Source organism: Carassius auratus, unplaced genomic scaffold (genome assembly GCF_003368295.1).
Source record: "Carassius auratus strain Wakin unplaced genomic scaffold, ASM336829v1 scaf_tig00021008, whole genome shotgun sequence".
In the NCBI taxonomy this organism is placed as follows: Eukaryota; Metazoa; Chordata; class Actinopteri; order Cypriniformes; family Cyprinidae; genus Carassius; species Carassius auratus.
The window spans coordinates 104,203-118,637 of NW_020525078.1; the positions used below are offsets into that span (position 1 = coordinate 104,203).

General features: G+C 36.8%; 1 protein-coding gene across 2 annotated transcripts in view; it reads right to left on the reverse strand.

Annotated features, from left to right (window-relative positions):
• LOC113076699 (tuberin-like) overlaps window positions 1–14,435 on the reverse strand; it is a 42,299-nt gene that overhangs the window by 20,057 nt on the left and 7,807 nt on the right. For both annotated transcript variants that reach the window (XM_026249380.1, XM_026249381.1), the window contains 9 exons: window positions 14,126–14,248; window positions 13,893–14,027; window positions 12,187–12,376; window positions 11,918–12,011; window positions 11,117–11,219; window positions 10,931–11,025; window positions 8,242–8,370; window positions 1,608–1,769; window positions 249–404 (listed from right to left, as the gene is read on the reverse strand). In XM_026249380.1, coding sequence (XP_026105165.1) covers window positions 249–404; window positions 1,608–1,769; window positions 8,242–8,370; window positions 10,931–11,025; window positions 11,117–11,219; window positions 11,918–12,011; window positions 12,187–12,376; window positions 13,893–14,027; window positions 14,126–14,248 — 1,187 coding nt within the window. The remainder of the gene's footprint in view (window positions 1–248; window positions 405–1,607; window positions 1,770–8,241; window positions 8,371–10,930; window positions 11,026–11,116; window positions 11,220–11,917; window positions 12,012–12,186; window positions 12,377–13,892; window positions 14,028–14,125; window positions 14,249–14,435) is intronic.

The following is a 14,435-nucleotide window of genomic DNA, read 5'->3' on the forward strand; positions in this document are numbered from 1 at the left end:
ACCAAAGCGCAGTGGATTGTGGGTAATATTGGCCATCAGAGTGTGCATGGCATACACTTTTCAACAACCTCTGCTTTGGGACACACTTATTCTAATCTCACATACTATTTAAGATGGACAGTATGAACATTGGGACACATTTTATAAACATGCTAGCACATTCTAATTCATGTTAGCAATGTGCTAAAACGTTAGCCCATAGCACTAGCATGATTGGTTGGTGCCATCTATGTTGAAACGATTGTAACCTGGTCATTTCTCCTCCTCCGGGCTTCTCTGCCATGTCCAGACCCAGAAGGGCTTGGGTTCGAGAGCCACCGCTGGTCGTAATGGTGATCAACTTATTCCCAACCAGCCAAGTCATACTGGGGCCACCGGACAACAGGAACTCTGCGATGGGAGACCTGAGAGAGGAAGAGTTCACAAGCACATCAATCATCGTATTTAGTGTCACTGTGAGAGAGCCATCCATCTCTCACAGGGACCAAACAACAGGCTGAATAAGGACATCAGCTGATGTGTCTATTCACACAGGTAAAACAACTACTATAAGAGTGACAGAAAAGGAAGTTTGCTCTGGAACATAAGGGGAATCGATGCAGCATTCAGCGGCCTGCATTCATCACACACCGCAGAGATGAGAGACTAGTATTATTCAAAGCTTTGCAAACAGACACCGAACAAAAGGATGACGGTCAAGCGATTACAGTTCTAGCTGAAAGTCTGTAAACCAGCCTAAAATGATAGAAAGAGAAAAAGCAGAGACAACAGCAGCTCTGCACACACGCTCAATGCTTTTACTCCTTTAGCTGACTCTTTATTTCAAAGTGACTGAAAAATGAATGAAATTACAACTTCATTAAAGTCTGATGGGAGAACAGCTTTGGTGGATTTTTCCTAAACAACTGGTCAGTGAGGTCTACTGGCATAAATGACTTAATGAAAAACATATTTGTATTGTTTTAGTACTGTATCGTACTAGTTTTTATAAATTATACATTTTTATTTTTTAAACATGATACAAAAGTACACAATTATTTATGGTTTCATTTTTTAAAGCAGGGCAATTAATCTTTTGTAAAAAAAAATTAATTGCACATTTAACATTTTTTTTAAATAAAACATGACTCACAGTTTCAGTTTAAAGTAGGCAATTATTATTATAAATGTTTATTATTTTATTTTAAATGAACATTAAACTAAACAGTTAGTAATGGATGTTTATGATTGAAGTAAGGCTACTATAACAATACTGTAATTATTATTATTTTTTAGTTTTTTAAAAAAATACTAATACTTATTACTAACTGCTTCTGTTTAACTTAGCATTAATTTACAATTATCAATTTCATGTATTATTATTAAGTGCAATTACTACTATTTTACATGACTTCAATAAATCATGTCTCAATGCTTCTATCTGACATGATGTAGTAACATTTATTTTATTTTATCTTCAGTTACTGGATTTTCTAATCAAATATTGAATTGCAATATAATTGATAGCGATTAATTGGACTGTTAAATCTGAACAAACACGCTACTAATGTGACTGACTGAGGGCTGTGAATGTAGCAGAGCTGTGGCGTGTGGTTTGTGGTGAGCACCTCTTGGGCAGCGCAGAGAAGTTGGAGAAGACGTATCGAGCCATCATGTCCAGACAGGTCTCCGTCAGCTCCAGATGGACCGTCTTGAGCGCGTCGTCCGCCTGCATCACTGCGTTCTCGTCAGCCGAGCCCAGGCTGCAGGTGGTGCTGGACGTCTGCATCCTGCACAGGACGGGGTCAGGGGTCACACACAGGTACAGGAGAGCTCACCAGGTCAAAGAGTGCTCTGAGACCTCAGCTAGTCTCTGACACCATGTCCTAACCACAACTCTGAACCACTGACTGATTCAGATTCAGATTCATTTGATTCGGAGTCATCTGATTCAGATTCATTTGATTCAGAGTCATCTGATTCAGATTCATTTGATTCGGAGTCATCTGATTCTGATTCTGACGGTTAGTGATATTTATCAGTCGTCACGGCTGCTTAGGACACAGTGTGCAGCTAGAGATGAGAGTGTGTGAGTGTGTTTGTGAAGATGTAATAAATCAGATTCAGATGCCGATTGAAGCGGGAGTGGCCCTTTTAAACACACACACACACACACTTAAAACAGATGCTTACTCCTTTATGAATCAAATCAGAGATACTGTGCAAGTTTATTTTTGCTTAAAGGAACAGTTTACCCCAAAAAAAACTCGCTCTCTAGTGTTTTTGTTATCTAAAACTATTAAAAGTAGTTTTTAATGGAAATAAAGCTGAAATACTACATTTAAATACTAGATAAAACTGCAATTGAAATATAATAAATGGAGGTACTACAATTAGCTGAATTTATAAAACTAAAACAGATTAAAAAATTTTAAATCTGAACAGAAATAGAGAAAAAGAACAATTTCCAAATCTTGAATGAAAACTGTCACACTCAAATAATTCTAGAACCATATGAATATTTCTCCATTAAAACAAAAAATCAGCTTTAAAAAAAAAAGCTAACATTTTCTTCAAGTAGCCCATATGACTCGTGTGCAATATTTAAGAAGTAATATGTGATATTTTTTGGAAGGAACAGAGCAGGATTATTATTGTGTTGACTATAAAAAGTAGTTTTTGTTAGCTGTTATAAAGCTGAAAAATATACCGTATATATACAAATATTAGATAAAAACTGTAGAAAACTGAAACTGAAGAACTGAGAAAAAAAAAACTCAACTAAAACTAAAAAAATCAGTTAAACCTTAATAATAATAATAATAATAATAATATAAAATCAAAAATACTAACCAAAACAACTCTAGCACATAAAATCATTACTTACATAAACTTTTTTTTTTATGAAAAACTGAAAATATAAAAAAATAAAAGCTAATTTACTAAATTACTAAAAATAGAGATAACACTGGAACAGACTGTAGACTGTAGACTTCATTAACTCTTGAGTCAATTCTGAGTCAATGATTCCTTGATCTGCTTTGTTTAGTCAAAGCTTTTCTTGGTTCTCTTTTAGTGACACAAAACTGGGACTGACAAACCTTGAGCAGGAGAGAAAGTAAGAGAGAGCATGGCGCACACACACACACACACACACACCTAGAAAAGTTCATCTGCCAGCCACACACACACATCTGTGGAGAGCCGTGTGATTATCCAGGTGATGGCATTAATCTAAGGCAGCCATCAGCATCCTGCCCTTCTGTAACCACGGCAACAGCATCCCCGGGGAAATCAGCAGAGCCCACATCATCTCCATACACTAAGACCACACACACACACACACCAACCCACGTGAACACACACCGCTGACAACGCCGCTGAGCTAAAGCACTTCTGACTGCGACATCCACTCTCTGACCTGAGAAACTTCTCATTAACACCACACACACGCACACACGCACGCACACGCACGCACACACACACGCAAGGAATGCTACGGTGCTTGAAATCATGTGTGTGTTTACTTTACTGTGTAACAAGATGCAACATTTTACCTGCTGGATGATAAAAGATTGAAGAAATTGTCATAAATATCAGATGCCCTACACAAAACACATGATGATTTCAAAAATAAACTTAAAATGAAAAAATTAAAAACTAATAAATAAATAAATAATAATAAAAAAATATATATATATATATATGAAAAAATAAAATAAAATAATATCTATATATATTATTTTATTTTATTTTTTCATGGATAGAGATTATCAATTTATGAAAATATTATTTTAAATGTTTTTTTCAGTCTTTACTGTAAGGGTTATTATAAAGTCAGAACAAAAGCCAGTTGATGTAATAAAAGATATATACTTTTAAAAAAACTAATAATTGTCTCAGTTGGTCTAATATCTTTAGTTAAAAATATAAAATAAAATAAAAAAGTAAAATTCTAATTAAATATCAAATGAAAACAATACTTTAAAAATACAAAAATAACCTTCTTGGGAGACTCCCATTAAATTACTGTTTTCGACAAAATAATATACACAGTGAATACATATTATGATAATAAATACAAATAATTATATACAATTAATAAAGCAGACAGCTGATTCAGGACCCAGGTCTCAGTTATACTGAGTCCAACACTTTTGGTTGCAGTAAAGAAAACAATCACAACCATCTCATAACACCCAAGCAACCAATCAGAACATTCTGTAGAATCGTGCTAAAACTACCCAGAACACTCCAGGAATATCAAAGCAAACGCATCTGCATTATCTTACATTATAACACTAGTAACATGTTAGCAAGCGCTCTGAATCATGAGGACAGTTACACGTCTGGCACTGCACTTCTACGTACATCTGAGGTGTGAAAAAAACCAAACTGATCCAACATCAACAAAAGCCCATTTTCATTTCATCTCACCGGGGGACAAGGGCTGAATGTGGATGATACGAGCGCGTGTGGACAAACACAGACAAAAGACAGAAGCATCTACTGCAGAGAGTCAGTGTGACCCTCGTCATCGGATGCTTCATAAACCAACACAACCTCGGTCACAATAACAACTATATTCTGTCTTTATAACACCTCACAAGAGATGACACACTCATACAAAAACACATTCCTTTAGGTTCCAGTCCCTCCCTGGACTTTCTGCTCACTCCACTATACTATTTAATAAAAGGGGGAAATTATTTATTTAAACAAAATGTATTTAAAAAAAAAAATTCTAAACATTAACGTGTAATTTTTGTATTTACCTAAATTTAAATCATAATTACATTTTTCTATTAACCATATTTTTTACTTCTATATACAACTTTAATTATGTACTTTTTTGTTTACTTTATATTAATACATTTCTTTAAATTTAATTTACTAATATAATTAAACTCTAGTATTATTTTCTCTAATATAAATTAATATGAAATAGCACCTACTTATATGTCATTTACAAATGGCATTCACATTTTAAGTTAATTTAACTATTAAATCATTTAATTTTTCACTGTTACTGCCATGCAATTTAATACAGTAATACGGGAAAGCAATGCATTTAATACAAATTAATAACAGAATCTTTCCTTTTTGTACATTAAACATGTTTAACGGAAATTCCAGCAGTGCATTTTTGCATTTAAACCCTAAGAGTGAATGAACCTGTGCGCTTCCACTGAAAGTGTGTTGGTGTAAACACCACCTGATAGAAGGGTCAAAGTTATTTTCTGTAGCGATGGACAAATGCTGTCGATAGAGAGAAGTTAATTCTGGAGCATTCCTTCAGCTGCTTCGCTCAAGGGCACACCGGGATCAATCCAACAACATGAGCTTTAACCACCCCACCCAATCACTCCAGCGTCTGTCAACAGGGTCATCCAGCGCACGCACACACAGACACACACACACACACACACACAGTCCCAGTTTGTGTCTTTACATCTGATCATTCAGCAATTCTTCAGCTGAAGAGGATGCCTCAACCTCTCAAATTCTGTTTGCATGTTAAATTCATACAATTTTAAATATTTCAATCAAAATTAGCATGCTATATTATTCCAGCCGCATACGATGTCCATTAAGTCTCTGAATCCTGGGGTTCCAGTACAGCTGATCATAACACCACCTTTTATGAAATGTATCATATCATCTAAACCAGTTGATCTTTTTCAAAAGGCACAATTTCGATCATAAACCTCTTTTCACTGCCTTGTAACACGGAGAAAAGGTTTCACTGTTCACCAGCTCTTCACATGCACATCAAGCCCTCAATCATCTCTATCAGCTGCAGTCAGATGGTGGTTGATGTCTGTGGAATAATAAATGATGTGGTTTGGCGATGCACTTTTTTCTCTATTGATGCATTAAGCTGAACAGACAGAGCTGAATATGAATGTGTGGAATAGTGACTGGAGTACAAATCACCACTGGATTGCAACTGAGCAATTAATATTAGATTTTTTTAGAGGAGAAAAAAAAACACTTTTTATGAGTTTCGAAGAAATTTCAGACCCCAAAACTGAAGCAGTACATATTCCTTTAACACAGGAAGAGTCAAACTGCTTGTGATTTAGATCAAGTCCAGCATTATTAGCTTGCTTTTTAAATCATAACGAGCGATCTTGGAGTTACCCAAAGAAAAGCCCTTGGCACATAAATTCTTTAGGCAATTAGTAAACCGATGGCAGGGTAATTAGCAGACATGCTAGCTAATAAAACAAATATGCCGTGTGAAGTCCCTTTGCTCGCTAATAGCGGACGCTTTATTCATTAACATCCTGTAACTTGGAGGCACTGAACTGATTAATAGTTTTTTATGGTAATTAGATGCACTGGGTTAATAAACCACTGACATCTGAGGAAAGATAGTACTGGAGATCTCATCTGATGCTCGGCTGTCATCTGCTGGTTGTGTGCCACACTGCAGTTTGTTAATGAGTTCAGGAGCACATGGAGATTAGACTACATATTTATGCAAATGAAAACAAAGCTGTGAGGGGAAAACAACAGAATGTATTTTGCTGAATGGAAAAAGCACAAGTGTTTTACACAAGAAAGAAATTAATACGGCTTTGAGATGATATCAGGTAAGTATAAGCCCTGAAAAACCCTTTTTATTGGGTCGAAAGCAAACCATGGATGAACAGCATTTGAAGAGGGTGTCAGTGAAACATTTTCAGCGTGTTCGCAGCGTATTATTGTGCGAATTTTTGTTCATGATACAAAATGCAGTATGATAAAACATGGATGGATACTGTACCTGGATCATGGGTAAAGAGTGTGTGGAAATGATGTGAATAAGTGAAGGTTAAAACAGGCTCAGACAGGCAGCAGGATGAGCAAGTGGAGTGCGCCCCCTAGTGTTTGGGAGCTGAATTACTGCCGTCTATCTCATTCAACAAACAGCAAAGACAGAGAAGCTAGTCATTTGAATGTGTAAACACATCCTTTAATTGCGCATGCTTCCTGTGTGCAGTACAGAGCCCCTAAAGGGACATGGAGATGGAAAAAATGGGATGGGAAATATTATTTTTCAAAGCATTTGGATGTGCTTTTGTTTGCAAATGCTAATTTGCCAGATTTTTCAGAGGAACGCAAAAGTTCTGAAAGAGAATGCAAAGTTTGTTGGTGGAGCACAAGAGATTTGCAAGAGAATGCAAAAGCATTGACATATAATGCATAGTTTCTCTGGGGATCGCGAACATTTGCGAGGGAATGCTTTGTGTTTAAATGCAATGTTTGTCTCGCAAAAGTATTGTGTTTCCCTAAGAAATTTTGTGTTAGCTTGCAAAAGCATTGTAATATTTTTCCTCCCACCTCATGAATGTTTTACGATCACGCATATTTATTTAGAGTTTTGTGTGATTACGCGAAAGTGTTTTACAAGAAAATGGAAAAGTTTTGCCAAGTATATTGAGGGAATGCAAATGTTTTTCTACTAGAGAATGTAAAAGTATTGAAATATAACGCAAAGTTTTGGGGAAAACAGTAAAATATAATGCAATGTTTGGGTGAACGCAAATGTCTTACAAGAAAATCTAAAAGTTTTGCAAGCGTATGCAAAATAAATATCATTTTTCCTCCAATCTCATATTATTCATCATAAAAAAACATTTTTTTGGAGATAATGTAACAGTTTTTACAAGAGAATGTAAAAGTTTTGCAAGATAATGCAAAGTTTCTTGAGGAACGCTAGATTTTTGTGAGAGAATGTAAAAGTTTTGCGAGAAAGCACGAAAGCACTGAAATAAAACTTTTTGCGAGAGAACGCACAAGGACTGATATATAACACAATGTTTCTCGAGTGAATGCAAAGTTTCTTGGGGGAACACAAAAGATCTGCAGGAAAACACAAAAACACTCGTCTTCTTTTTTTCCATCACCATGTCCCTTTAGGGGCTCCGTACTAATTTGCTCATGGACAGAAAAAAAAAAACACCATCACAAACGGCACGATAAGCATGATAAAAGCAAATACCAAACGGGGTTAGGCAGAAATAAAAACAGATGCTCCGAGGCTCAGCGCATGCAGTCGACATCACCGTAAAATGACAAAACCCTCCTCCAGCATGCACCCTTTCCTTCCCAATCAGAATTAGCCCAAACCAGATGTTCACGCCCACCCCGCATCGGCAAGACAACGCCCCACCCCCGAATGCCCAAGCCCCGCCCACCGTCCCTGCATACAGAAAAGGAAAAGCAGGGATATCAATCGGTTGTTGAGTTTTGAGGTGACCAAAAATGCTCTACCTGCGCACCGCATGCTCGGACACACTGATGCTTCGGGAGCGGAAGGCGTCCATGGCCGACAGATCTTTCAGGTCTTTAACGGGAGAGTTTGCGCTGGGGCCTTGCTTCGCCACTTTGGTCGTCCGCAAACTGCCCCGAGGGCAAACGAGGTCAGGTGTGCGTCAGCATAACGTCGTGACCAGGGAGGGTCAGGGGGAATTTGGGGCATTTTAACCATGTCAGCATGGGTGGATGGGGGAGTGCGATTGGTTGTGGAGTGTCACGAAAGGGGCCAGCGACCAATCACAGGTGACGGATCCCAGGTGTGGGCACCCCCCCAAACCACGCCCACCACGCATGGCCCAATCAGAGGAGGGGGGAGGGGTCAAATAAGGAAGTGAAAGGAAAACAAAGTAACTTGGTCAGCAGCGCACACTGAGAACCAGAAAACAGGGACGACACTCAAAAAACAATAAGAAAACAAAAGGAGGAAACAGAAAACTGGAAGGAGAAACAGCATCAAAAAGATCAACAGACACTTAACAAGGCATAAAGTAAGCAATATACTGTCAGCATTCTACCAAAGGAATGAAAGAGGAGAAAATAAATGAAAAACTCATCAGAAAGAGCACAAACACATGGTACAGGGAAGAAAAAAGCATTCAGACACTGCTATGATCATTATACTGGAAATTAATATTAATAGGAAAACAGTGATATGATTGTGTGTATGTGTGTGTGATTTAATACAGCAAACAAATGAATGACCGGATGGAGTTAAAATAGAATCTGGAACAGAGAATGAAAGGCCTGATCAACTAGAAAGAGCACAAACAGGTATGAACCATGTTTATATGCACATCATTTAAGATTAAAGTTGGTTTTCTAGGGGAACATTTATACTGAAATGAACATTTACTTGCCAGACTCTGACCTAAAATATTAACTTTATATTTAATAATATAAAAAAACATTAGCAGATGTTGGTTAAATTTTCACATGGCATACAGTTAAACAAATTAATTAGCAATTTATGATTGTTTTATTTAAAATTTATTTTTATTTCACATTCATTCTTAAATTCGCAATAATTTTCAAAACGTCATACAGTAATTTGATCTGACCTTGAATGATGCTCATTAATGGTATTAACAAAACAGAGAGAGTATAAATAAATGATTTGTTCGACTACATTTTCACAAATGTGTGTATATTCTTGTGCATGTAAATGCATTGGTTGGAACTTTCTCTTTTTCAGGCTTTTCATTCGAAGCTCCCGAGTCGATGACGAGACAAGACACGAGACTTACAAAAGAATACAAAAGAGCACGGATGGTTTCCAGAGAATGAACCTGATATCAGTATCAGGACAGTGAGATTAGATGGTCATGTGACTCTGGACACAACTGATCATGGACTGTATTAGTGATATGTCTTCTTATTACATTGTGTGCTGCATCAGCTGTGCTGGTTAAAAGGGTTTAGTAAGCCGTATTATATGTAGTATTATGGAGATTCCTGTTAAAAGTAAACTGGCTTTTGGGACAATGGCTTTTCCACAACCAATCAAGAAAAGCAAGGACAGAGAGTGAGTGAATGAATGAATGAATAAGAATTGGATGGAAATAATAAGGAATAGAAAAGAAAAGCTAAGTATAAGCTCAATATCAAATATCAGCACAAGTTTTAGAGATGCGTGAACTGTTTGTATTCAGGCGTTTCTTCAACTATGGGCATTTTTAGTCCTTTTAGAAATTTAACTCCATTAACACACACTTTTTAAACTTGTCAATTAAATTTGCCTAGAAATAATCCTAATGTTTAACCGTGGATGAACAAAACCCGCACAAAAATGTCATTTCCATCACATCTTAAATCATAACTCATCATAACCCTGTGGTGGAAATTAGATAGTTAGTTTTGTTTTATATATATATATGTTTTATATATACATGTTTTCTTTGCTTTTTTGTTAATTTTTTTGTAGGTTTTTTGGTCTATTTATATATATATATATATAAATAGACCAAAAAACCTACAAAAAAATTAACAAAAAAGCAAAGAAAACATGTTTTAAAACATAACAATATATTTATAAATATACTGAATTTTGCAAAATCCATAGCTTTCACCCAAAAAATACACACACTGATTGTTAAATAAATGTTAAAATAACGACTAATGACCAATATCCTCTTTTAATTAGACTATCTTGGTTTCAAACATGCATTTTTTTATTAAAAACAAAGGCATTTGAAAAGTATCCGAACTAAGTCTTGCTAGAAAATGTAAAAAAAAAAAATCTCTAGTTTTAATGTGACCTTCATACAGCAAAAAAAAAGTCTAAATCGAATAAAAATCAATCCCTGGGGCCTAAAGATGGCGTAGTTGAAGAAACATGGTTTGTTAATGGTTCTGATGTGCCTTCGAGAAACAGAAACACAGAGAAAGAGAAACACAGAGGAAGACGAGACGTCCCACAGTCAAACTAGCATCTGTGAGTGGAAGTGAAAACTCAGCTGATGTTCTGATGTGCACCAGACACACAAAGCCAGAGATCACCACACTACCATCAAAGAAATGAACCAATGAGGCGCCTGAATGACAATCATGCGTTGAGTCCTTCCCACGGCCAAACCTGACACGAGACAAACGGTGATCCGGCCCTGCGTGCGTGCGTGTGTGTGTGTGTGTGTGTGTGTGTGTGTACCTCTTGGGCCTCTCGTTCAGGCTGGTGCTGCGCGCTCTGAAGCTGCTCTGCTCGTGAGTGTCATCAAACGGCAGGAGAGCGTTTGAGCGGAGACCCTAATCACACACACAAAACACACTTCAACTCAAGAGCAACAGATCGATCTGTAAACACATGTCTGACGATCTGATCAATCCCATCATCCACCTTGGTGATGTACTGAACGAAGTCTTTCCTGAAAGCCAGTCTGCAGCGTATGAACCACATGGCGATCACATGATGAGCGAGAGACACTATGTACTGATTAAACCTACAGAGAGTGAAGGAAAAACCAGAAAAGACATCACTGAAGATCATTTTATTTGATTCAATAACACAATAAAATAGTTTAATATTATTACTGTTTAAAGTAACTGCTTCCTATGTGAATATATGTTCAAATGTAATTTATTCATGTGATGTAAAACTGAATTTTCAGCATCATTAGTGACACATGATCCTTCAGAAATCACTCTAATATGCTGATTAGCTGCTCAATACACATTTCTGATTATCAATATTGAAAAAGGTTGTTTTCAAACAGAAAATAACAAGGAAACACATCATTTAGGATAATTAAGGCTCATGGAGGCTGCATTTATTTGATTAAAAATACACTAAAATCAATAATATTGTGAAATATTATTACAGTTTAAAGCAACTGTTCTCTATTTGAATATACATTAAAATGTAATTTATTCATGTGATGTAAAGCTGTATTTTTAGCATCATTTCTCCAGTTTTCAGTGTCACACGATCCTCCAGAAATCAATCTATTATGCTGATTAAGGAAACATTTCTGAATTCTTTGAAGGATTCTCTGATGGACTCAAAAGTTCAAAAGGACGGCATATGTTTGAAATAGAAATCTCTTGTAACATTATAACTGAACATCAAGCAGTCAAATAGCTAATCAAGTCTGTATGTGCGAGTTCACAGGTGTGTGTGTGTGTGTGTGAGCTTACTCACTTTGAGGGGTTGGTGTAGGGCAGCGATATGGCAAACACGCTGACGTACTGCTCGGCTACAAAGTTAGCATACAGATGAGGGAGCCGCACTAATGCTAAAAGAGAGAGACGAGACAAAAAGCATCAGCACTTGAGCGGTGTATGATCCACAGGTGTCGTTTCGCTGAGGCTGTATCCTGAATGTAGAATGTGTGCTATACTCTGATTGGTCAGAGTGAGTAGGGCGGCTCTGATTGGTCAGAGTGAGAGAGTGGGCGGGCTTGCACTCACTGGACAGGAACTCCAGCATGGGCGAGGCCATGGCCACGGTGGCAGAGATGTGCGTGAGCTTGACGATGAGAGCAGGCAGGAGTTTGATCATGATGTCAGGCATCTCTACAGTGCACATGGTCAGAGCCACCACACACTGCTTAGCACAGCGATAGATCAGCCCCTTCTCCAAACACTGCACCAGCTCCCTCTGAGGAAACAGACAAGTGTGTTCTACATTAACCTGTTAAATGTCACCCCGTCCCGTATACGGGACGCCTACGTTGACTATACTATATTACAATCAAATCTAATCTAATCTTGACAAACTATATATCGTTGGAAAGGTCTAAGACTCCCAAATATATATTTTACCAATATTTTTTGTTAAAAATTATGTAGGAAAAGTAATAGATGAATTTATGACAAGAGTGCACCCTCAGAAATCTACATTACAAAAGGAGCTTTGACCTTTGTTTAAAAAAAAGACTTCCTCGTTGCCTTTTTCTCTATCACATTTTAGAAATCATCAGAAGTTATATATCACTTGAAAACATAAAATCTCAAAATTCATCCTTCAAAACCCATTTTAAAATCAGACATTGCATTACCATGTAAATGGCACATCAAAATCATGTTACAAAATGTTTTCAGTCATGAATTATTAAAATTTAGGTTTGTATCATGCACGTTCATGTCTATCTTCAAAAACGTGAGTGACAGTTAACAGGTTAAACACATTAATACACCTTACATTTTTGATCTAGCTTAAATTTAAAAACACATTTGAGTATTAATATTTACTTAAATTAAATTTATATATAAATGTACATACGTGTGTACTAACTTTAAATTTAACAAATTAATATTCAATTATAACAAATTTAAATGTTTAAATGTATGCTTCAAATGTAAATATTTAATTAAAATGTTTAATAAATGTATTCTTACATTTAAAGCAGTATACAAGTACATAATTGTATACTTTTAATTTTATAATACACTTGAATAAACATGATTAATTTAACCTGTTAACTTCCACCCGGCCCCTCAGTGGACCCCTACGTGTACTTCACTATATTACAATTAAATCCTAATCTGATCATGACAAACTATATACCGTTGGAAAGGTCTAAGACAATCTGTTTTGTTAAAAATGAGGTAGGAAAAGTAGTAGATTAATTTATGGCAAGAGTGCCCCTCAAAAACCTACATCATATCAGTCGTCTTTGTTGCCTTGTTCTCTTTCACACTTTAGAAATCATCAGAAATTATATATCGCTTGAACACTTAAAATCTTTCAAAGTTCATCCTTTGAAACCCAGTTTAAATTCAAACGTTGCATTACCATGAAAATAGTACATCAAAATCATGTTACAAAATGTTTTTTTAAGTCCTGAATTATAAAAATGTAGGTTTGGATCATGCACTTTCAAGTCTGTGTTCAAAAATGTGAGTGACAAACGTTCTACATTTAAGTTAAACTTATTTGATTTAAATATTTACATAAATGTATGAACACGTTTCAATAAATGTATATTTCATTTAAATGCGATAATTGTATAGTCAATGTAAATGTAATAATACCCCTAAATAAACAATGCAATTTCAGTTCTGCTTCTTGTTATTTCAAACAGCCTTCGAAGTGTGTCTACGATACGGTCTAGAACACAGCCCTAGCTAAACTTTATCAAATCTGGACAGCGGGGTACATGTGTCGGTGTCACCTGTCGGGGCTGCTCGAGGTAGCTGTGGTACGAGGTGAGGGCGGTCAGAACAGGAACCACAGCGAGCTGAACATCAGTGAGGGAGAATCCATCAGGAGTCTTCTTCAGTCGCTCCGATATCAGACGGTCGGTCACCTGCACACACACACACACACTCTCCCAAATGACCTCGCTTCCATACAGTGTATTCCAGTGAGATTGTGTGTGTGTGTGTGTGTGTGTGTGTGTGTTACCATGGAGCAGAGAGTGGAGCAAAGGTGATCTATGTTGCAGGATGAGGTCAGGACCAGGACCTTGTACTGGATGGTGCAGGACATCTTATCCAGAACCAGCTTCAGCACCTTCCAGTCAGACTCCTGCAAACCACACGAACAGCTGATGTTTGACCTTTCACAGTTATATTCACACACACACACACACACACACACAGACTGTTCCTGTTCCAGGAATGAAAATACACAGGGCACTGTGTTGAGAACATGGTAAATAAATCCAGTCCCATGACACCGTGAACATATGATGGTGTCATGGATCATTGTAAAG